This window comes from Malania oleifera, chromosome 2, assembly GCF_029873635.1.
Source record: "Malania oleifera isolate guangnan ecotype guangnan chromosome 2, ASM2987363v1, whole genome shotgun sequence".
Lineage (NCBI taxonomy): Eukaryota > Viridiplantae > Streptophyta > Magnoliopsida > Santalales > Ximeniaceae > Malania > Malania oleifera.
In genome coordinates this window covers 18,514,214-18,539,628 of record NC_080418.1, presented here as the reverse complement: position 1 = coordinate 18,539,628, position 25,415 = coordinate 18,514,214, and the positions used below count along the sequence as shown (strand labels likewise).

The following is a 25,415-nucleotide window of genomic DNA, read 5'->3' as shown; positions in this document are numbered from 1 at the left end:
GATTAAGCTTTTTATTTTTTATCAGTAAAGAGAAAATTATATTAGCAAGGCATCAAAGGGATGCCAACCTGTGGTACAAAACGTCAACCACTCTATTGAGTGTTGCAAATATCAAGGATTACATTATGATCATTAACAATTTTCTCACAAAGCCAGCTGGAGACTGCAGCAATCCATTGGTCTTTGCAATTCTGAAGTGAAGTAATTGAATCTTTGAAGGCTCTCTTATTTCTTTCATTCCAAGCACATAAAAAATGGCGAGAGGGACGAGGATCAAAGCCTTTTGCTTCTCCATGGTGGCTCTGGTGCCTTTCCAAGCCCAAATCTCCCCTCCAACTGAGTTTGCCGTAACCCACTGCTGTGCAGTCCAGGAAAGAGCCAAATTCCACAAGTTCCTTGTCAAGTGGCAGTGGAGAAGAATGTGGTTTGACTGATTCTGCATCATCCTTACAAAGAAAGCACCCATTTGTGACTGTAAGCCCTCTTTTCTGCAGATGGTCAAGGGTTAAAATATTTCCATGTACAGACTTCCAAACAAAAAAGGCAACCTTTGATGGGGCTGCCGTCCTCCAAATGTGAATCCAAGGGGGGTTGTTGCAGTTTGCTCCCAATGATAAGAGCTTCTTGTAGAAAGATTTAACAGTGAAAATACCATTTTTTTCCAAAGTCCATTTTGGTTCGTTGGGGATGTTTTGGTAACAGAATTTATAGAGAATTCTGTAAAAGTCAAAGAGTGCATGAAGTCCCAATCTACCACATTCCTAGTAAAGGAATATTCCAAAAAATTCCCTGATCAAATAATTGGAGATGATGACTGATAAGGGTATTTTTGTCACAAGTCAAGCTGTAGATGGAAGGAAAGGCAGCTCTAAGATTACTGTTCTCACGCCACACATCATGCCAAAACTAAACATTGGCCCCCTTCCCCACTTGAAATGTCACAAATTGGAAAAAATAATCCCATCCTTTTATGATGAATTTCCAAAATCCCACTCCATAGGGTCTCCTTCTATTGTGTGTTGTGCAATCATTATGCTCAAGCCCGTATTTAGAAAAAATAATATCCCACCGAAAGTGGTCTTTATCCTTAATGTACCTCTATAACCGCTTCCCCAGGAGGGGTTTATTGAAAATTAGGGATTTCAACCCCAAACCTCCCAAACAAATGGGTTGTTTAACCACTCCCTATTTAACATATTTAAACTCCTCCCCTAAGCATCCTCAAAGAAATCATCTCTGAATTCCCTCCAATCTCCTAGTGACTGAGACCAGTAAGGGACATGAAATAAATTGGAAGATTTGTCAAAGTGCTCTTGATGAGGTTGGGTCTGCCTCCTTTTGATGAGAAATTTCTTTCCCATCCTGCCAATCTTCTTTCAAACTTTCCAATAATAGAGTCCTAGACTCCTTTGTGTTTGGTTTTGCTCCGAAGAGGAAACTGAGGTAGTTAATGCGAAAGGACCTCATCTTGCAACCCAGAAGACCAGCAAGGAAAGTCCCCCCTTGTTCTCTCGAATTGGAATAAGCTCACTTTTACCAAGGTTCACTTTTAGGCTTGAGATGGTCCCAAACCCTAACAAAATGCATTGGAGGTTGAGGATATGAAGTAGGTCATCTTCCCAAAAATATGATTGTATCATCTGCAAAAAGGATATGAGAAACTTCTGGAAGCCTTCTGTTTTTTCCCAACTTGAGACCTCTAAAGATCCCTCCTTCAATAGCTTTCATCAGCACGAGGCTAAGCACCTCCATAACCAAAATAAACAGAAAGGGTACAAGGGATCTCCTTGACTCAAGCCTCTTGAGCAGCGAAAGAAATCAGAAGGGCAAACATTTATGAGCACTGAGAGGCTTGGGGTTTTGATGCATTGTGCAATCCAACTACACTAGAGCTCCTCAAAGTCCATTTTCTTGAGGAGGTAAAGAAGGAAGTTCTAGTTGACATGAGAAAATGCTTTCTCCATATCTAGGTTGTACACTATTCCCCTTTTTCCCTCCTTCAGATAGGTATCCACCACCTCATTAGCAATAAGGGCAGCATCATAATCTGCCTTCCAGCCACAAAAGCATGCTGATACTAGTCAATGACTTCCTGTATTGCTTTTCTGAACCTCTTAACTAGGACTTTGGTAAAGATTTTATAAATGCTTCCCACCAAGCTAATAGGGCGGAAATCCTTGATGTTAACATTCCCTATGGCATAGAGTTATTGGAAGTAAGTTTGGGTTGGATGAGAATGGATGGGATACCAATGCTAGCTTGAGATGTCTTCGAGGAGTTTGTGGAGGTCTATTTCCTAGATTTACTCTATTTTTACCCCTCATAGTAAATTTATGGGGGGGAGGCGATCCCGGATTCGTTTTTGGAAAGACCCATGGGTTGGGAATGATTCTTTTTCCATTTCTTTTCTACGTCTTTTTAGATTGTGCTCTGGGTCAAATAGAGTTATTTCTTTCTTTGTGGATAATGGGAGGGGTTTTCTAGTCTCTTGGAGTCTTCATTTTTGGAGACCTTTTAATGATAGGGAGATGGTGGAATTGTGTGCGCTTTTTTCAGAACTGGTTTTAATGGGAAAATGGCGCTTTTATGCCTAATTCTTTTGTGTTGCCTGTATGTTCATGGGGAGAAGACCTAGTCATTAAGGGCTGCAGAGATTATTTTTGTTTCTTTTCAGAGTTTACCCTGTATAGAGTTGATTTTTTTTTTCTATTGAAGTACCGAGTCCAACTTATTCATTTGCTATCAGTCCTGGCTAGATAAATGCACCAGAAAATAATATTGATATTTTCCACACATGAGCATACACAAAGTAATATGGAGTTTCACTGTCAATTCTCTGTCGTGTTTCATGAGAGAGTTCAACAATTTCTTGTCATCAAGGCAAACTATACTATTTAGGCAAATCTACTGTAATTACCTTCATCTTTATCTGAATTAGGGGATTTTATTATTAATCATAGTTTTAGTTTAGCTTGTGAACAAATCCTTTGCCCTCCACTTTTTCATTTCCTTCCCCTGATTTCTTTGGAAAATTGTTCATAGTTACAAGAAAATACGAACTGTAAATTGGTATGTACACTGAAAAAAACAAGATATATTTTCATTCTGGAACACTAAATTTGGTGATCCAGAGTTAATTGAACATATTTCATACGAACTGTACAATTTTTATCGGTAGTCTACTTTATGGATGAAAATCTCTTTTAAATAAAAAAAACACCTCAGGATCTCTCTTAAATATCCAAGTGCCATCGCACATTCTTCACTTACATATCGATATAAGAATACCATAGTGCATCATATATTAGAGCATGTTTTCTACTATGTTCCTATTCTCGTCCCATGAATTTTCTCGTCCCATGAATTGGATGTATTGCGTTCTAGGTAACATTGGCAGCTTTTTTAGTGGATGTTAATTCAGTGTTTAGTTTATTTTGCTGATTTTTATAGGATAACTTCGTGCATTACACCTCATGCAAATGCTATTGCCATTGTTGTTTATTTATTTGTACATTTATTTCCATGTTGAGATGAAGATGGATCATGTATTGATTTACTAGTTATGGAATGTTGTTTTGCTTCGGTAAATGGCATTTTCTGGATTCAGCATCTCCACAGGTAATTTCTATGCTAGGAAATTCATATCCTTCTGCTGGAGGCCCGCTATCTCAAAACCATGTCCAAGCAATGAGTAGTCTAAGCTCTATGGGAATCTTGAATGATGTGAACTCCAATGACAGTTCCCCTTTTGACATAAATGATTTTCCTCAGTTGAACAGTCGCCCTAGTTCTGCTGGAGGGCGTCAAGGACAATACGGTAATTCAAGAACTTACACATTTTTTATGCTTCTCTTCACACTTTTAGTTCTCCAATCAGAACTAATTCAGACTGAAATTTCAGGTTCTATGCGAAAACAGGGTCTTGGTGTTGGTTCTCTTCAACAAAACCAAGAGTTTAGCATCCAAAATGAAGATTTTCCAGCTTTACCAGGTTTTAAAGGTGCTTGCATATTCTTTCGACTCTGTTAATTTCAATAAAAGTATTTCTGTATGTATACCTCTGTATTTTAGTTGCAATAAAAATATTTCTGTATGTATACCTCTGTATTTAACATATTGGTTCTTAAGACTTTCATGATACTTGGTGGAACTCCAGAACAATTTGTCATTGGGAATCCCAATGATGGATTTTGATCATTTAGGCTCAAATAATCAATGTAGCCATCATGTAGCATGAGAAAAAGAGTGCAGAGTGGTTTTTTTTTCCTAATCGGACAAGGAAGAGAAGAACCTCCTCCTAGCTGATACAAAACAACTTTTTAACGTGGAGTGGACATTCCTCTCCTTTTTGCCTATATATGACTGAACTGATCATAAGTTGGTTGCTTTTTTTAATAATTATATACTATTTCTAAATTTTAATGGCCATGAATAGATAGAACATGCTTGAACTAGGGGAGCTTTGGTTGGAATTTTAGGAGTTGATTTGAAGCATTTTTCTGCAGAATGCTATTCAGGTTTGTAGGTCCAATTGTCAGAGTTATTGGGTGGTTCTTAAGCTCTATTAGATTACCACTTCACCTAAAAGTTTAAGCTATTATGTTGTCATGCCGCTTGTTTGGTGGAAATAAACTGCAGGATCTAATAGATTAGGGATAATTACAGGGAAATATAGTGGCAAAGAGTGATCCTCCTGTGCAGGAAGGCTATGGAAGGAGTCAAACCTAGAATCATTGGCTCACACGTCCAAGTTCTCAAGACAATTCAGAATAGATCAGAACTGATAACCAAACCAGAAAGGAAAAATTATGTACTGCCTCTTCATTATCTGAACCATGGTTTTAAATTTCCACGAAATTGTCGAAATTTCCGATTTCCGTCACCTCGAAATCGAAATGGCAGTCAATTTCCGTCTTGCATAATTTCCGTCGAAATCTCAACGAATCATCCGAAATTTATCGAAACCTCGAAATTTTAGCGAAATTTGTCAAAATTTTAATTGTGAAAAGAAATTTTGTTGAAATTCAAACGAGAGATTCAAGATTGAAGTGAAATTTCTCTTTTAATTTATTTTATTTATTTTATTGAAACAAAAGGTTATCACAAGTGCTTTTGAAATTATATGAAAAAATAAATTTATAGTAATATTTTATTTAACCATTCATGTCTAAATTATCAATATTTGTATAATAAATAATTTTTAAATGATTTATGAATTTCATTTGCATTAACTAAATATGTTTAATGTACATTATCTTACAAGCATGTTTGATACACATACTATTTTATGATTTTTCCACTTCATACAAAACATAGATATATTTAATTTGTAATATATTAGTCTTAAAACTTATATTATTATGTTTGTTAACCATTTCTAAAGTTTCACAAATAATTTCATGCTTTACTACTAGTTTCCGTTATTTTTTCAAATTGAAATCGAAATTGACATCGAAATCAAAATTTCCGTCGAAATTTCCATACTTTTGGAGCTTCGAAATTTGAGTCGAAATCGAAATTTAAGACCTTGATCTGAACTAACAAAAATATAAGTACATGACAGGCTTATACATTAAATGTGCCTAGGAAAATGATTGTTCTTGACTATGACTGTTTTGACGTCTGTAGACTCAAAGACCTGATAAATACACTTGGAAGAAAATAGACACATATATGAGCTAGACTTATGAAATGACACGCTTTGACTAGACCATAATAATGGCATCTAGAGAACAATAGTTATAGCAACTATTATTGCAACTGAAAAGGCAAAGAGTGGACAGTCTTCCAGGAAATATTGACTAATGCTTCACTGGCTCAGCACTGCATCATTCCCCCTTGTTAGAAGAAACACGCCTTAGTTCGAGTTGCCATTTTTAATGGTTGACACATCTTGGCATCATAAGCTCATGTTGCTTATCAAGGAGTTACCACGGTCAGGCTTCCTTTCCACATGACCAGAAATTGAAAATGAGGATCATTTTTTCCTTTAATTTCCTGAACATCAACCTTTTTGCCACATGTTCTTCGTTGTAGGTAATCATTCTGAAGATTTTCCCTATTATGAACTTATCTTTGTTACTGCAATTTACTGCCCAGGTTCCCACTTGATCCTTTCTGAATTTGCAATGCTAATTAGCAGATTCTTTTTGGCATTCGTCTGCTGATTTCCCTTGAGCTCATTGGAAATTGTGTACATTTCCAGTGTTCTTCGCCTCCAAAACTAGTTTTTGTTGCTGTCTCACTCTTGATTTGTATCTGGTAGCATCAACAACTTTGCCAATTTCTTGTTGCTGATCGTCAAAAACCTTATTTTTGTGGCAACTATTCATAGGAACCAGATCAACATTAGTGACACAACTTGCTTCTGTTATTAATGCACCAAAAGCTTCATCGGTTTGAACTTTAGGAATCATCGGGTAGCTTCATTAAGCCCTTCTCATTTTCAGTGGCATGTTGGTTTCTTTTCTCAGATCTGCTGGGCTGTGTTTCCTCCTTTTTTATCACATCAACATCCTTCATAGGCTTGAAAACTAGGTTCTTCTTCTGGTCACCATTATTGACAAAGAGCAAGTACTGGCATGCTCTCATATACAACACTTCCATCATTTTGCCTAGGACAATATGACGTGTTCATTGGCGCTACATCATGCTGAACAGACTCTTTGTAAGAGATTCCAACTAAAAAATTGACCACAGATTGTGTTGTCAGGAATTCGTATTTTTCTTTATTGGACCAAATAATGCGATAAGGCTGTGGGTGTTCCACGACTTCAAGATTCATTCACCACTACTTCAGCAAGCAGATTTTTTACCACTTTACTTAAAAGTTTAAGCTGTTAGGTTGTGTGCCAACAATGTATATCAGGCCTTAACCCCCCCTCATGTGTAGCCCAGCAGCATGTAGAGAGAGAAACAGACGTTAAACAGCACCCATCATAGGGAATAAGATAATTCTTGACAAACAAACAATAAACGCAGGCAACAAGATTAGAACCCATGACCTTCTGGCAACTTGGCTTTGATACCATGTTAGATTGTCACTTTACCTAAAAGCTTCAGCTGTTTGGTTGTGGGCCAAGAATTTATATCAAGCCTTACCAAGCTTTCTTCCTGCTTGCTGTGCATGTTGTGCTAAAAGAAAGCCTTATGCAGCCAGTCATCCTTCATCTGAATATTTTCAGTCTGTCCTGTGCTCTTCTTTGGAGGTTGGCGCTGCCATGCAACCCATTTTATCAACCAAGGCCTTCCTTCTAGTAGCAATAAGTAATTACCAAGGATGCGACGTGGAGCGTGCAAGATGGAAATACAAACAAATCCAAGGAACTGCTTTAATACCAATTTGATGCAGCGTGCGAGGTGGAAATTCATTGTTGTATCTTTCTTATAAGAATCTTACAGATTAGGGATAATTATAGGGAGATGCAGTGGCAAAGAGATCCTCTCCCACGGAATCACATTGGTGGAGGAGCGTGGCTGAATCCTCAACCCACACTAACGAATTCTCATGACATAATTGTTTATATATGTCTTTTAGTATTATTATTATTGAGTGTGTTAGTATGTTAATTAGTGAGAGTTAGTAGGGGTATTATTGTCATTAGAATATATTTAATTTGTATTATAAATAGAGGAGAGACCTATCCTCAAGTTAGGTCATTCATTTTAATCAAATCTTAACATGGTATTAGAGCATGATCCTATCTAAACCCTATTTCCCTTAGCTGTCGTCGGAAAACACCATTCCCGCAGCTGTTCCTCCCAAATCGACCTTTATCCCATACTAAATCACAGAACCAACCATATACCCATGATCAGCACCCCCCCAACACCAAAAAAAGACCCAGCCCCCAAAATTCCATCACCAGAGGGCACTCCACGCGCTGGGCAAATGCTAGCAGGGCTGACCCCACACACCGGTGTGTGAGTGAAGTTCCGACCACTTTTTCTTTTTCTTTTTCTTCTGGCATGTTTTGATTCCTTCTTTAGACTATATTATCAAGCTCTTAGGCCAGTTTTTTGCTATAAAATTCAACCTTTTTCAACCATGCACTTGCAGTATTTCCTTAATTTCTGTTCAGGGTTTGTGAAGGCTTCCTTGTGAATTTTTTTGGAGCCGTAGTTGCGTTCATATATTCAGTTTTGAGGCAGTGGCAGTGCTACATCAGTCGGTGAATTGTTGACCTCATCCATGTTGCGTCAGTGCTTCACGTGGTTTGTGATTGTTTCGATTATTGATTGTTCTTGTTTTTGGTGTGGTTGCTGATTTGTGAGTGCTGTGGCTGCGCTATATCCATTGGTGAGTTGTTCACTTCGTCTGTCTGTGTCGGTGCTTCACATAGTTTGTGATTGTCTTGATTAGTTATGATTGATCTTCTTGTTTTTGGTGTGATTATTGATTTGTTAGTTTGGGGATGGAATCTATGAATCCCGTAAATTGGTTTCTTATATCGCTGCCATAAATAATGGCTTATAAGTTGGATGAAAAGAACTATGTTCAATGGTCTAAAGTTGTTTGGATTTATTTAGCCAGATTGGGAAAATCTGACCACTTGCTCCAATCTAATTCTTCTGATGAGACGAGGAAAGATGTGTGGGTTCAGGAAGATGCCTTGATTGTTTCCCTTTTATGGAATTTGATAGAGCCACAAATTGCATGAATGTGTATGCATCTAGGTATGTGCAAGGAGATTTGGGATTATGTCAGACTTCAATACTCCACTAACATTACACGTATGTATGATTTGTCCCAGGAGTACTTTCAGTTGCAACAAGGAGATAGGAGCATTGCAGATTATTTCGTAGAGATGAAGCGTATTCATGAGGAGCTTTACATCGTGCAACCTATAACTGCCAACGTTCGTGAGATGCAGAAACAGAGAGCATATGATAGTTCTTCATGTTCTAGCATGCTTGAGAGATGAGTTTGAGGCAGTTTGGTCCTAGGTACTCAATAGTGCCAAGCTGCCATCATTTGCTGATGTTTATTTTCATGTCCCTCGTGCTTCCTTTAGCACGCATTCTCCTGCTCTTGCATATGGCTCTGAGAGGACAACCTTTGCTACACAGAGTGATTCTAGTCTCTACCAAACAACCGCAAAAGTTATCACAATGGTTCAAGATGTTGTAGTGGTAAAGATGGACGAGGCAGAGGAACTCCTCGCAAGTGCACTCATTGTGGATGGAATAATCATACTATTGAGCAGTGTTGGGATCTTCTAATGCAGCCACCACTGACTTCACACCTTTGGGAGCAGCCAATGCAGCCACCACCGACTCCTCACCTTTGGGGTTGAGTGGGGAGCAACGTACTGTCTCTATTTCAAAGGAAGAGTATTCCAAGTTCCAGTAGTATCAAGCATCACAACAAGCTTCTCTTCCCATTGCATCTCTTACCCAAACTGGTAATCACACAGTATGCCTATCATCCAGTACTTCTCGTCCTAGTCCTTGGGTTATAGACTTTGCTGCAATTGATCATATCACAGGCATACCTCGCTTTTTCTCCACTCTTCAATATCCTGCAAATGTACCTTATGTAACTTTTGCTGATGGATCCACAACTGCAGTCAAGTGAATTGGGACTGGAAATACCACTTCTTTTATTTCTCTTCCTTCGATTTTATATATTCCCAAATGTCCTTTCAATCTTATGTCCGTTAGCAAAATTACTAAATCGATGAATTGTTTAGTGATATTCTTCCTAGATTTTGTGGTTATTCAAGATTTGAAGATGAGGAAGACGATTGGCGAAGGGCGTGAAGCTGGTGGACTCTATCACTTTGAGCTGCTATCTCCTTCTACTTGTTGCATTACTACTACCATACCTTTTCAAATTCATTGTCGCCTAAGTCATCTTCATTGGAAAAGTTAAAATATCTTGTTCCTAGTTTGAGTTGTGTTTAGTCTCGATTGTCAGTCTTGTCAGTTGGGAAAGCACCATCGTGTTTCTTTCGCTTCCCAAGTCAATAAAAGGGCTGCAAGCCCTTATATTGACATTCAAAGGTTTGGGGTCCTAGTTGGGTTGTGTCCAAGTTGGGTTTCCAGTATTTTGTAACGTTTGTGGATGATTATTCAAGAATAACTTGCTTGTATTTCATAAAATATCATTCTGAGTTATTTCATGTATTTTGTGCCTTTTGTTCTAAAATAAAGACTCAATTTGGTTTGTTGGTTCAAATACTTCGAAGTGATAATGCTAAAGAGTTTTTCAGTGTACAACTCACTACTTATATGACTCAGTTTGGCATTGTTCATCAATCATCCTGTGCCCACACTCCTTAACAAAATGGGGTTGCAAAGCAAAAATAACAGACTCTTCTTGAAATCACTCGCACTTTACTTTATCAAGTGCATGTACCTAAAGTGTTTTGGAGTGATGCTATACTTATTGCTTGTTATTTGATCAAAAAAGTGCCATCCTCTGTTCTTAGTGATAAAATTCCCTACTCCATTCTTTTTCCTAATTCACCTTTTATTTTCTCTTCCTCGTATGTTTGGGCATGTGTCCTTTGTTCATCAACTAATTCCTGAGGTGGATAATTGGATCCTTGTGCTATAAAATGTGTCTTTCTAGGCTACCCATGTACTCTAAAGGGATATCGTTGTTATAGTCATGTGCTGCATCGCTTCTTTGTTTCTACTGACGTTACCTTCTTTGAATCTACACCTTACTACACCCAATCACTGAGCGCTTCTAAGCTCAATGAGTTTCTTCTTTTGCCTAATCTTACAAATTCTATGTTGTTGTCCTTGCCCAACCAACCATCTGAGTCTCCATGTAGTTCGAGTCCTTTTTATGCCTTGATCATCCTAATTTGCAGGAGTATTCACAATGGCAGCTCCAAGGAAGAGAGTCCCCTTTAGCTTTTACCACCACGCCTTTGGTTTCCTCGTTTGATAATCATACTTCCCATGATGTTGGTCCTCTTATTGCTGTTCTCAAAGGTAAACGCACATGTACTCAAAACCCCATTTCCAACTATGTTTCTTATGACTCCTTATCACCGTCCTATTAGTTTTTTGTCACTGCTTTATCATCCACTACCCTTCCTAAATTTGTTTAAGAAGCCATAGCCCATTCAGCGTGGAGGGATGCTATAGTTGAAATGATGAATGCTTTACATGACAATGGTACTTGGGACTTGTTACCTCTTCCTCTTGACAAGTATGTGGTTGGTTGTTGTTGGGTTTACATTGTGAAAGTCAACCTTGATAGTTCTATGGCTCGTCTAAAGGCTCGTCTTGTTACTAAGGGATACACTCAAGTGTATGGTTTGGATTAATCTGATACTTTTTCTCTGGTGCCAAACTTACATCAGTATGTCTGTTCATCTCCTTGGTTACTACTTGCCACTAGCCTTTGCACCAGCTAGATGTGAAAAATGCCTTTTTGCATGGTGATCTTGAGCAGGAGGTTTATATAAAGCAACCGCCTGGGTTTGTCGTTCAGGGGGAGTTAGACTTAGTGTGTTGGCTCAAGAAGGCTTTATATGGTTTAAAATAGTCTCTCAGATCATGGTTTGGTCATTTCAGTGTTGTAGTACTTGAGTTTGGTCTTCAACGGTGTGTTGTGGATCATTTGGTGTTTTATTGTCATACTTTATCAAGTAGGATCCTTCTTGTTGTTTATGTAGATGATATTGTTATTACAAATGATGATGATAAAGGTATTCAGAGTGTTGAACGTTTTCTACGGACTAAGTTTCAGACCAAAGATTTGGGACCGTTGAAATACTTCTTGGGTATAAAAGTATCTAGATCTCGTATCGGAAATTGTTGTCTCATAGAGGAAGTATGTTCTTGATCTGTTGGACGAAAGTGGCTTGTTGAGATCTAAACCAGTTGATACACCCATGGATCCTAACAAGTTAATGATGGGGATTTTAACAGCTAGTCAATGCCGGATATAGGTGATTTGCTACCTAATCCTAGGCAATAATGAAGACTTGTTGGAAAGTTGAATTATGTCATAGTTACTCGGTCGGATATATATTTTGCAACAAGTGTTGTGAGTCAATTTCTAGACTCTCCGAGGACAAGTCACCTGGAAGAGGTCTTCTATGCCGTGATCAGGGTGACACTTATATCCATGGATATACAGATGTATATTGGGCTGGATCACCTTCCAATCGGAGACCCACCATCGGGTACTGTATCTTGGTTGGTGGTAAGGTAGTGCTGAATCAGAATATAGAGCTATGGCTCACACTACCTCTGAACTTGTCTGGTAGAAGAACATGTTAGAAGGATTGTGTTTTTCGCATTATGAGGTCCGACTCACTCTAAAAATGAGCAGCGCAAAGGCTATCCCAAGTATAGGAATTCTATCATGTAATATTTAGCCCAAAGGCTAGATCGTCTTCTCAAGGAATGCAATTTAATTCTAAACTTCATGTAATCTCAAAAGAAAATAAGAAAAGAAGATTTCATTGAACACGGTTCAAATTCGGTTCCTGGGATTTTTGAGATTTTGTGACAAAATTAAAACAATGTGAAATCTAAACTATGAACCTAATACGCATAAAATTAACGACAAGAAACGGGAAACAGTAACAATCGACAAGAAATTAACACAACCAAAATTTCTCACGCAATGATTCACCCAGACAGTGACAAAATTAAATGTGGAAAATAACCCTACGTTTAAACATTTAGACAAGAAAATAAATCCTACGTTTTAAATTCCGAACAAAAGCTCAAAGACAAAAACTTTATCACTCAACTTAAGCATTCAACCCTAAAAACCTCAATTAAGCACTAACTCAAAAACTAAACTTAGTACAATCAAGAACTTAAACAAAAAGTAAACTAAATCCAATAATCTATTCACTAAAAAAACGAACTTGACTCTTTAACAACTTAAATAATAACTAAAACACGATAATAATTAGGACTTTAAATAAGCTGATCTTAAGATAAATAGAACCCAACAAAATTCAAATCCTAAAGAAAGATTTTTAAGAGAGCAAATCGAACTTTAACAATGAAAAATAACCCAAAGCAAAATTAATTCTAATTATGATATTAAATTATAAAAAAGATAACTGAATTTAATAATTTAAATAACCCAAACAGAATTTAAATTCGACAATTACTTTAAAGAAAAGAAACAAATTGAAATTAACAATGCTCTAATAACAATGAAAAATAACCCAAACCAAAATTAATTCTAATAATGATATTAAATTTAAAAAAAAAAAGATAACTGAATTTAATAATTTAAATAACCCAAACAGAATTTAAATTCGACAATTACTTTAAAGAAAAGAAACAAATTGAAATTAACAATGCTCTAATAAAAATTAAAGTAACATAGAGAGAGAGAGAGAGAGAGAGAGAGAGAGAACAGGCCGAATGTGGAGTTGATGAGGAATGGAGAGAGCCTGCTGCCTCCTCTGCGGCACTGCTCCCAAGGAAGAAAAGAAGACCTCCAAGAAAAACCTAGCTAAAAAAAACTCTCTAATTAAAACCCTAAAATAAGCCTACTAAAAAGCAAAAGCAACTCCTCAATAAATACCGTACTCACAAACAGCCCCTATGTGGCTAGCCCTGCTTCCTTCTCATTCGGCTACAACTCCCACAAAACCCTCATAAAGCAGCCCTCAAAAGTCCCTTTTGTTTCCCCCCTTTATGGCCAGCCCATTCACGATTGAAGCCCAGCGCATGCACTGCTACGTGGGTCTTCTTGTGGTCACATCAAGGCTTTGAAGCCCAGCTACCAGCCCCTCATGCACGGCCCTTCTTCAAGCACTCACGCACGGCCTCCAGTCAACTCCAGCGTATGGGCCATAATAAAGAAGTGCATGGCCCAACCCTTCATTCTAGCTTCTTCACATGCAAAGCTCACGCATGCATGAAACCCATTGCACGCCAAGCCATTCACACATGGCCCGGATGCTTCATTTTACTCACGACCTTCTCATGCACGGTTAGCAGTCCACATTAAATGCTTGTACACGGCTTCTTTACATGCTCACGGTCTTGATTTGGCCTCCAGCTTACGTGCACAGCTCACGTACAGGCATGTATATTTTTAATTTCGACTTTAATGTCCAAAAATTATCTTGCAATAATAAATTACCAAAAATTCGTAAATTATCGAGTAAAGATCCAAATATTGTAATTCATACTCAATGTTAAATTATTGAACATAATTAGGCATTTAATTTAAATTATAATCTTTAATGCATGATTTTAAACGCCTAATTATGCAACTTTGACGCGTAATCACACCCCCCAACTAACGTTTTGCTAGTCCCTAGAAAAACAAAAAAAAAGCTAAGAAAACTATCAAATCCTATCTACCTCCTCTTTCACGGGAAACATGGTTGCATTTACCAAATGCAACAAGGCTTTAAACCCCTAGGTCGATCCCAGTGGATGAGTTGTAGTCTCGTGAGGGTTTGTAGGGCGACACCTACAAACACTAATTCCAATGAATATTAAATGAATGTACGTGCAACACAAATACACCATTTCACATACAAGAATATCACCAGATTACACGTTAGTTCATTCATACACAATTCACGCAACTCCGAAGCAAGTCACTTATGCAAGTTTTATCATTATATAGCCATTAAGAACAGTATACTCACATAGATTCAACCAGCAATTAAAATTCAGAGTTAATGTAGCTGAATAAATTCGAGTATAAATAGGCGAAATCTTGAGGCATGTGTAATGTGTATGACTCGTTATGCTCAGGATAACCATGGACACCTACCGAACGGTCGTTTTGACTCGGTCTCACTGGTATACCCTAAAAAATACTCAAAAAGGATGGGCTCACCCGTCATATATGAGGAGTATCATGATCAAACATCCCACATATTGTAGGGAACAAACGTTAAATGTACGGAGTGGACTAGTCTGAAAAGGATCCAGCCTATTTGTGAAGTGTCTAGTCTTTCGCCCTAGCATCTTCTCACCTACTCACCATATCCAACCAAGACCACCATAGATCAACTTATTAACAAACCAGACATGAATACATTTGAGGTATTAGGCGGTTGAAAAGTCTTCATATGTGGAGAACATGTGTCGTGTTCCTGACTTTTTGTTGTATTTTTTTGGAGCAGGTATTAATTTTCACCTCATTTTGGCGCATTTTTATTTTTATTTTTATTTTTCTTTCTTCTGCTCATTCTTCAATTTCTTTCTTTTCATGTTCAGTTTAGACAATCATTATACTTCTTTTATTGTCTTCATACCACCCATGTGAATTAAACTCGAACAGGAGTCCATGAAATAAGTCTATTTCTAGAGGTGACTCAACTTTCATATCTTGAGTAGGCTACAAGACTTAGGTTTCTATCTCCCTACTAGATGTCACCTCTAGGTAGCAAGTCAAAAAAAGAGACTAGTACTGTACTAAGAATATCCAGAAGAAAAGGGAAAATTGAGTTTTGTGAACTCCGAGTTGATGTCAGAAACTCAAAAGAACGATAAATGACTCAACAGTACCTCACAAGGTGTCATAGTCGCCACGGGCGCTCTTTCAGTGCTCACAAGGAACCCTAAGTGCTATGAATCACGTGAATGTGTGTTTTTAACCTCATGAGATATCATGTAAATACAAGAGTTTATATAGCCAGATTAACACGAATGAACTACTAGTCAACCTTCATAGAGTTACAATTCCTAGATTAGCCATATAAAGAGAAACTAGACATAAGTACCCCACTATGTCTGGGAGCATACAAAATCATGTTAGTGATGGGCCTAAGTGTGTAACTCTTAGGTTATATGCAAGTATGTAAAGGGTGTAAATCAGTGTTAATTATGGCCTAATCATCCATATTCAATATTTTTTTTAATGTGTTTTCTCACCCCCCCCCCCCCCTCTTTCTCTCTCCAACTAAAGTGAAACATTGTCCTCAATGTGAAAGCATAGGGGAAATGGAAAAGATGATAATGAGGGAAGTAAAACATACCTGGGTGGAGAAGTAAGAGAAAAGAAAAACTGAAACTAAGGAAAAATGTACCTAAAAATAAAGCAGGATAAAACAAAATGAAAGGAAAAGATAGAAAAACATCACAATCTGTCTGGCAGAGGCTCGGGAGGAATTTCATCTGGTGGGTGCAAGTTTATAAATTGAACTGGCGGGTCTCCAAATTTGAGTCGCCACAATGAATCAGTCTTATTACCTGCACAAAAGTTAATCTCAAATAAATCAATGTTTTCCAAGGTACCAGACAAAACTTGTGCAAATTGTCTTTCTTGTTTTAACAAGAAAGGATCTTTATCAAGTAAATCAGAAAATTCATTTATTTAAGAACCAGTCTTTGAGGAACAAGTGTTGGAATAGTTACCTTTGGTACTTCAGAAACATAAACATCAAAATTTTTACCTGGTTCTTTAAAAGTGAAATTTTTACCATGCTGCTCAACCTCCCTATTTGATGTACCAGTCACCTTACGACTACAGAGATTTGTTTCAACATTGCAATCTCTAACATTTACTTTAGTAGAGGATGGCGGCTCCACGATTGCAGATTGCACTTGATTATCTGGTTGGGATGACAGCTCCACGATTGTAGACTGCACTTGAGTATCTGGTTGGGCTTAAAATAGGGATTCATCTATCTCTGTTGTAATTTCAGGTGTCGGGACAACTGTTTGTCTATCGATGGGTATCTCAATTTGGGAAACTTCTTTTCCATATTTCAAAGTACTAATGACTTCTGTTGTCTCAAAAGAATCCCTCGAGACATTATGTACTTGTTGCTATGGTTGCCGATATATTTGAGGATTAGGCTGAGGTTGTGCCGGAAATTTCCCTTTTTCTAAGTCATTCAATTGTGTACTCATCTTATTAATAGTGTCTCGCAGTTCATTTATGGTCTGAGTGTTGATATGCATAAATTGCTGAAGAGTATTCGCCATCTGCGCTATGCTATCATCAGGAGATTTCTTTGGTGGAACAGGAGCTAAATTAGATTGAAATCCTGGAGGTGCGTAACTCTGAGAGATCTGTTGCGATTGATATTGATACGGAGGAGCAGTTGGATGATATGTTGGCTGCGAAGGTGGTGCATAGAGTGTTGCAAACATCAAGGATTACATATGATCATTAACAATTTTCCCACTAAGCCAGCTGGAGACAGCAGCAATCTGTTGGGTCTTTGCAAGCCTGAAGCGAAGTAGTTGAATCTTTGAAGGCTCTCTTATTTCTTTCTTTCCTAGCACACCCAAAGATGGCGAGAGGGATGAGGTTCTTCTTCTTCTCCTTGGTGACACTGGTGCCTTTCCAAGCCCAAATCTCCCCTCCAACTGAGTTCTCTGTAACCGTCTGCTGTGATGTCATGTAAAGAGCCAAATTCCACAAGTTCCTTGTCCAGGGGCAGTGGAGAAGAATGTGGTTGACTGATTTTGCATCAGCCATACAAAGAAAACACCTATTTGTGACTGTAAGCCCTCTTTTCTGCAAATTGTAAGGGTTAATATTTCCATTGACAGACTCCCAAACAAAGAAGGCAACCTTTGAAGGGGCTGCTGTCTTCCAAATGTGAACCCAAGGGGAATTGTTGCAGTTTGTTCCCAACAATGAGAGCTTCTTGTAGAAAGATTTAACAATGAAAACACCATTTTTGTCCAGAGTCCATGTTGGGGAAGACAACAAAGGCTGTGATTTGTGTCTGCCCTACTTCAGGTTTCATGTGAAGGAAAACAAAAAGGGAAATAGATGAAAACCACTTTTTATGGTTTCCACTTGTTGATGAAACAAAGAAAACTACTCCCCAAGAAAGCTGGACAACATAACCACTTATTTTTAAACTTGATTTTCATCTTGAGATGATCAAAACAGAAAGCGAGGAACAGCAATTATACCAAATGTACCCTAAAGCTATTAAGATGTTGGCCAACAATGTAGTCTAGCCTTAACAAACTCCATCAAATTGAGCTCATCTTTTCTAGTGATTTTGAGGAAATGAATTTCCTATTTTACATTTAATTTTCGTACTGTTGCTAATATGATGTTATGTCAGCCATAGTCTGGGAAAAGATAGTATTGATTATTGATGTTGAAGCACCTCACAAGCAGGCCAATTGATGATAAGGGGGTGTTTTTTAATATTTTGTACCAATTTAAAATTTTAATTTTCTCCTAATAATTACTGTGCTGCATGATGGAAATTCCTTTCCAAGCTCCAGTTCTAATAGCTTGTGTTTTAATATTTTGCGAAACTAATTATTTGTAGTTGGGCCATCTTTGCTATGAAAATTGACCTGGTTGCATAATGCACTCTTTCATTTATTGTCTTATTAGATATTGTGCAGGTGGTAATGCTGATTATCCTATGGATTTGCACCAGAAAGAACAACTTCATGATGGTCCTGTGTCTATGATGCAATCTCAACACTTCTCTGTATGTCCTTAAGCTGTGCAAGATTGTAATTCTGATTATCTATTTTAGTATTGTGATTTTTTATTTTTTTTTCGTTTTTTGTTTTGTTTTGTTTTGTTTGAAGTTTTTTTAAATGAATTGTGAGTTTACCCTAGAGGTGCATTGATCGTGGTGCAGATGGGGAGATCTGCTGGATTCAATTTAGGGGGAACATACTCATCTCATCATCCACAGCAACAACAGCAACAAACACCAGCATTGAATAGTGGTGGCGTCTCCTTTTCACCAGTAAACAATCAGGATCTTCATCATTTACATGGCTCTGACATGTTCCCATCTTCACATTCAACGTATCACTCACAGGTGGTGTACTATTTGTTGGTCAACTGTTATTGCAAAAGTATCTTGAGGTTCTCTGAGCACAAGGAAATGAGACCACTCCCCATCCCCTCCCCGCCCCTTTATTGTTCTGGGCAATTGAATGTGAAAATTTGTCACATGGAATGTACTGATCCTAAAGCAAATTATTTTCAAGAAATTTGATTTTTATGGAATTTTCATCGAAACGTGAAACAGAACTGACAAAATGGCTCTGTAGGCATACATTTTGCACATCAATACTTTTTGTCCTTGAAATGAATTCCTAACACTGAATTATCCCATTTGATCTTGGGTTCAGACTAGTGGACTGTCTGGCATTGGATTAAGACCTATGAACTCTCCAAATACAGTTCCAGGCATAGGGTCTTATGATCAGCTTATCCAGCAGTACCAACAGCAGCAGAACCAATCCCAGTTCCGCCTGCAACAAATGTCTGCTGTCAGTCAGCCATATAGGGATCAGGGTGTGAAATCCATGCAGGCAGGACAAGCTGCTCCTGATCCTTTTGGTTTGCTTGGTCTCTTAAGTGTGATAGGGATGAGCGATCCTGACCTGACATCCCTTGCACTTGGAATTGATCTTACTACCCTTGGTTTAAATTTGAACTCAGCAGAAAATCTTCACAAGACTTTTGGCTCTCCATGGTCTGATGGGCCTGCCAAAGGTGATCCAGAGTTCAGTCTGCCACAGTGTTATTATGCTAAACAGCCACCTGCTTTACACGTGAGCTATTTTTTGTTTCACTTTAAACTTCAAAGTTTACTCCTGACATTAGCCATTTCCTTGCTCTAATCCCTATCTGGCGATTGCAGCAAGGTTATTTCTCTAAGTTCCCGGAGGAGACACTGTTTTATATATTCTATAGGTGCGTCTCCTTTGCATATTCCAGTTGATCTTTCTTCATGACTACTAATATCCCGAACTAATTTTAATATCAAATTTTTATTTGTATGCAGTATGCCAAAAGATGAAGCACAATTATATGCCGCCAATGAACTGTATGCTCTCTCTTCTAAATGACTGCTTACGCACTCTCTCTTTCTGCTATAATGAATTTACCCCGAAATATACCTTTTTTCTAAGGAATTCATATGTTCTGCTGCAATTAAGTTACAGGAGCTTTTGACATTTCTAAGGACTCACCTATTTGTTGGCAGTTATAATAGAGGCTGGTTCTACCACAGAGAGCATTGGCTGTGGTTTATCAAGGTCACAAACATGGAGCCACTTGTTAAAACGAACACATATGAGCGGGGATCATTTGTCTGTTTCGATCCGAACACATGGGAAAAAATTCGAAAGGTTTGTAAAGTTCTACTGCTGTCTGATTCATTTGTTCAATTTTTATCTGATGTGTTGGAGGTTTTTGTCCAATCCCATTTCCCTGAATGTGTCATATAATCTGATTGCAGGATAATTTTGTAGTACATTACGAGATGTTGGAAAAAAGACCGACTTTACCCCAACATTGACTCATTTTTCTGGTTTATTGGCTTCACCTCAACATTAACAAATATTTCTAGTTCACAATGTAAAGTCACAGTTTATGGAGCTCATTCATTAGAATGTAGGTTAGTTTTTAGCATCTATGTTCCTAGAGTTTGGAAATTTAAAGGTATTGTTAGCAAAACCGTGGTGCTGGGATTAGCTGATATAGTCTCCTGTTTCATAACTATAGAATGATAAAAATGACCGACTCATGATTGTTTTAAGGAGAAGATAGACCTTGTAACTACGAGTCTATAGCGCTGGTCTATTGCAGTGCAAGTCCAAAGTGGAGACTGGATTGTCTTGGAATCGGCTGAACTAGAGGAGAATCAACTCACCTTGCTATCAAGCAAAGGTGTTTATGATCCAGCATGTCTCTGCTTGTTTTATCCACAAATTATGCCCATAGATTTGTTTTTTTTTTTTTTGGGATTTTAACATGTGATTGAAATCTATTAAAGTGCAGAAGAATGCAGGAGAAAATGGAGCAAACCTTTGATAGCTCATGGATTTGCAGCCTGTCTTGTTCCCATATACGTATAGCTTGACGAAGAATTTATCGTTAAATCAAGAACTGAGACTTGTGCGCAAAAGAATCATGAATGTGAAGTTTCACCTCGTGAGAAAGAGTAAGAATTGGAGTTTGAGATGAGAAGATAAATAGAATGAAAGGTTGAGAGAAAAAAGGATTTTAAAGAAAAATAATAATAACAGTTAGAGAGGTTGAGCAATGGAAGAACGGAGAATGCAAAGATGAAAGCAGATTGTTCTTAATATTTTTTTCAAAGAGAGATTCCTAAGTAACCATTAAAAGGGGTGCCACCCAAGAAGAGCAAAAGGAGCCATAAAACAAAAACAAGCAGCCGAAGAACGAGACCAAGCATCAATAAAATCAGTTTTTTTCAAAAATAAAAGTTGCTGTGTTAAGATACTAAAGAACTTTTGAGCAGAAATTTCATATCGAATCAATAAAAAAAACAAAACATGTCAAGAACAAAATGAATTTGCGCCTTCTAAGGAATTATTGGACTTTGTATGCAGTCCCTACACACTTGTAAGGGTTTTTGTCCAATAAAATTGTTTTGAACAGTAAATTTCCTCCAAATAAGGGTCTCTGTCCAATAAAATTATTCCAAACAGTGAATTTTACCTAACAAAATTCGAATTACAATATTTTGGATTTTTTTATTATATTAAAATAAGCAAATAAAAGCAACGGTAAATAAGTAACTCAAAATTCACAGGTTACATTAGTTATTGTACTTCTCAAAGATGATGTTCTCTTGAAATACTCAACCCCTCTACATTGCGCAGGTATGCCTTTGATTGCCAAACACTGACTTGAAATAAAGATTAACATTAAATTTAATGAATGAAAAAAATAAAAAAAAAATAGTGCGATTTAAGGGAGACTAATATGTAGGACAATGTTGGAGAGACACAAATTTGCTTTGAAATTTTAAAAATTTCATTGAACTCGGAAGTTCAGTAAAAATGTATAGGCCTCCTTGAAGTTTTAGAAATTCATGGGTTTTCCTTGAAGTTCGGCAACAACAGCAGATGTGAACCAGTAAGGGGGAAGGTTAAGGAGAGAATATGACTTTCCCAAAACTCAAAGCTTAAGCAAAATTTATTGAATTTTTAGATCTCAAGAGCGATTCACGTCTTTTTTATTGAACTTACAATAGAAGAGGTCTACGTCTATTTGTCAAAACAAAGAGTAGGCCAATATCTTTTGTCCAAAAAATTTTTAAGACTATGCCAATATTCTACAAAGGTCCCAATAAGAACTTAACCCCTAGAGATTACAATAGAGTTATTATCAAGAAGACATCTTTGATCTCAAATATTTAAAAGTATAAACAAATAAATAATTATTTTATTTTATTTTCATATATTCTATTCCTTCTTTTTTCTAAAAACAAATATTTTCGCAAAACACACATATTTTTTTGAAGGATATGAAATCGTGAACAAGACAAATTGCTATTTGATTGGATCTAGAGATGTTACTCAATTGAGTTATAGTTTGACATACACATACCAACCAACTCGTACAAAATAGCAGGTATTACACTTCCCTTGGCTCTGTCTTCATTTTACAAGGGGCATTTGGTATTACTGTAAAAAAAAAAAAAAAAAAATGAAAATAAAGGTTTGATATAAAAATTAAAAATTGAAAATTAAAAATTTATTAGGTTCATATTTTTAAATTAAAAAGTTTAGAAAATTGATTGAACAAACATTTATTTGCAACAATTAAAAAATTAAAACAAAAAAAGTACAAAATTATACGAGCTAAATATATTATTAAAAAATTATTATAATTATTTTACTTAATTTTTATATTTTAGAATTCATTTTACATGAACAATTTTATTGCACTTGACAAGTGAAAAACAATTAAAAAAGTATTTTTTTTGAAAGGCTTCTATTTTAAAATTTTTTTTTAAAAGTTTTATGGATTTTTTTTTATTATACTTTTAATTCATATGATCATTTTATTTTAACGGTAGAATCCAAAGACACTCCTAATTTTTTTACATATATTGACACTACACTCCTAAATTTCTAAAAATTATCAAAGAATTTTCCGACATTATAATTTATTGACAAACAACTTTCCATTAATTGATTGTTAGTTAACAGTTAGTCAACTTTTAAAAAATAATTTGCATCGTTAATAAAATTATTTTTTATCTTCTTATTCAATTAACAAAATATATATTCAATTCTCATAATAAATTAAGATTCAAGTATTACAATGAATATGTATTAAAATATTAAAGAAAGTACTCCTAAAATAATATATTCACTTTCTGCTAGTTATAGTTTTTTAAGGTAGATGTTATCTTATCTAAAATGTTCATGTTTCACTATTAATCATGTAAAATCAATAATATTAAAAATAAAAAAAAAATTAAAGACATCTTTACATGAAATGTGCATATTCTATTAACATAATAAATTAAATTTAAGTGCAATAATACATATTTACTAAAATATTGTTTAACAAAATTACTCTTCAATCTTTCATATTCTCAAGATTTTAAAAAAAAAAAAATGCTACAAAACAAGTTATTGGTAGTTAAGATTTTATACTATGTATAAATAAAAGAAATAATGAAGGTTGAATGGCAAACCGATCCAAGTGAGAGGTTGGGCAGAATGTGTAAACAACCATATATTGACTAATGATAGGTTAAACGGTGTAAGGGATAGGTCGATCATTTGGATTGCCAAACACATTCTAATGTTAGAAAATGGATAATTTGACACTAAACTCTACATTTATATCATCTAAGCCCAACGAAAAAGAGAAGATGCTATTGCTAGCCAATCTCTCTTAAATACTTTATTTTTTCTCATCCACCTTCAAAGAGAGAAAAAAACACAAACACTTGTGTCATAGCTTAATATTTGCCTTGAAGTTTTTGTATTCATATTTGATCTTTTAAGTTGTATTTGAATCCTTATGAGGAATTTCTCTAGTTGTATTCAAAGCATGTGATGTTATTGCCACGGTCAAAGCAAAAGATGTAATTGGTAATTTTATGTTCTTTTTCTTTTTTATCTGTAAAAGTAAATTCATTGATCATAAGGATATGTATAGAATACACTGGGCATACCTAGGAATGGGAGGCCAAGGCTTCCAAGTAAGAAACAACAAAGTTTCAATCAAAGGTTACCTCAAACCAATCAAAAGAACAACAGAAAGGAAATTCAAAATACAACCAAACCTGAGCATACCCAAGGGCCACCAAGCCAAACAAGGGGACATGACAACTGAAAGAAGCAACAAGACCATAGGACAAGTTGCCAAAATTAGCCAACCTAATACCCATCTGCTGACTTAATCTTCAACAAAAAATCCAGCCAACTTAGATTCCATATCCCAGAAGGAAGGGGAATTTCTCATACAATGTTATGTAAATATGAATGTGAATAAACTTGACAATTGCTTCAGTTAGGGTGACTTTACCTTCAAACTTTCTTTTGTTTGTGAAGTGTCATAAATAGTACACAGTCATTTTAGCATAGACTAAGTGGTTATAAAATTTTTCTTGGGATTAATGGAACCTTAAGGCGGTTGAGCTCTCAAGAGTTGACATAGACTAGTGTAACGGTCTTAGCAACAACTTTGGTGAGGTATTGTCTGTTTTGACCCACTGGTCTCATGAGTTTGTCCTATAGAAGACACCTCACTTAGTTGAAGCCCAAACCCTCCTTATAAGCCCAAGATCTCCCTAGTATACATTCGATGTGGGATCATGACTGACTCTCTCATCCAATCACTAATGTCCTTGTCAACTATTAGCATGATTTCCCTAGTACACATTCAATGTGAGACTGACATTCTTCCATCTAATTTCTGACGTCCTTGTCAGTGTGATCTTTCTAGTACACATTTGATATGAGATCGTAGTAGGCCTTCTCATCCAATCTCTGATGTCCCCGTTAAAGTGGCTTACGCTTCTGTGTAGGATCCACTCACATTACAATACTCGCATAGCAGATCCACTCACATGACAGTAAGCCCAGGGTAGATCGACTCACATGATAGTATCCCCAAGATAGTTCTAATATCAAATGTAATGGTCTTGGGTTCAGCTACAGTGAGGTATTAAATGCTTTGACCAACTAGTCTGACCAGTTTGTCTTATAAAAGACACCTCACTTCGAATCCAAACTCTCTTTATAAGTTAAAGATCTCCCTAGTACGCATTCAATTTGGGACCATGACAACTTGGGATAGTCGTATTACTGTAAAAGAGCTTGCATCTCTCTTCTCTACTCTCTTTAGTTTCATATTTGTGTAGATTTTCTTGTATTGTTTAATTTTTTTTGAAAAAAAATGGTAACCAAACACTTAATTTTTATAATATCCAATTTAGCCCTTATTGGATTGCCTTTGCAACAATAGTACAACCAATGAAGCATCTAAACCCTAGAGAAACATCTTATTAATAGAAATCAGGTAGTGTAAGCTTAAAAGATCCAAAAAAACATACAATATGTTTTTAATTAGTTCGACTTTTATGCCTATTGTTGTCCTTCATGTGTGAAGGACAACATTGCATGTTATATTTTCAAGAGCATTTTGTTATTTGTACATTTTTTTTCCTTACTCTAGTAATAATTTTTTAATATTTCATTTGTAATAAATTTTTTAATTTGGCTTGCTGTTTATT

The 25,415-nt window shown here is 36.4% G+C and overlaps 1 protein-coding gene across 3 annotated transcripts in view; it reads left to right on the top strand.

Moving 5' to 3' along the window:
* The window catches only part of LOC131149421 (probable NOT transcription complex subunit VIP2), a 41,602-nt gene extending 21,010 nt beyond the window's left edge, over positions 1 to 20,592 (top strand). For 2 of the 3 annotated variants that reach the window (XM_058099847.1, XM_058099846.1), the window contains exons 6-14: positions 3,608 to 3,817; positions 3,902 to 4,000; positions 18,286 to 18,374; positions 18,531 to 18,716; positions 19,033 to 19,458; positions 19,548 to 19,600; positions 19,692 to 19,733; positions 19,893 to 20,037; positions 20,148 to 20,592. In XM_058099847.1, the coding sequence (XP_057955830.1) occupies positions 3,608 to 3,817; positions 3,902 to 4,000; positions 18,286 to 18,374; positions 18,531 to 18,716; positions 19,033 to 19,458; positions 19,548 to 19,600; positions 19,692 to 19,733; positions 19,893 to 20,037; positions 20,148 to 20,207 (1,310 nt within the window). In that variant the 3' untranslated portion in view covers positions 20,208 to 20,592. The remainder of the gene's footprint in view (positions 1 to 3,607; positions 3,818 to 3,901; positions 4,001 to 18,285; positions 18,375 to 18,530; positions 18,717 to 19,032; positions 19,459 to 19,547; positions 19,601 to 19,691; positions 19,734 to 19,892; positions 20,038 to 20,147) is intronic. The other variant, XM_058099848.1, reaches the window with a different exon arrangement.
* Positions 20,593 to 25,415: the final 4,823 nt, after the last annotated feature.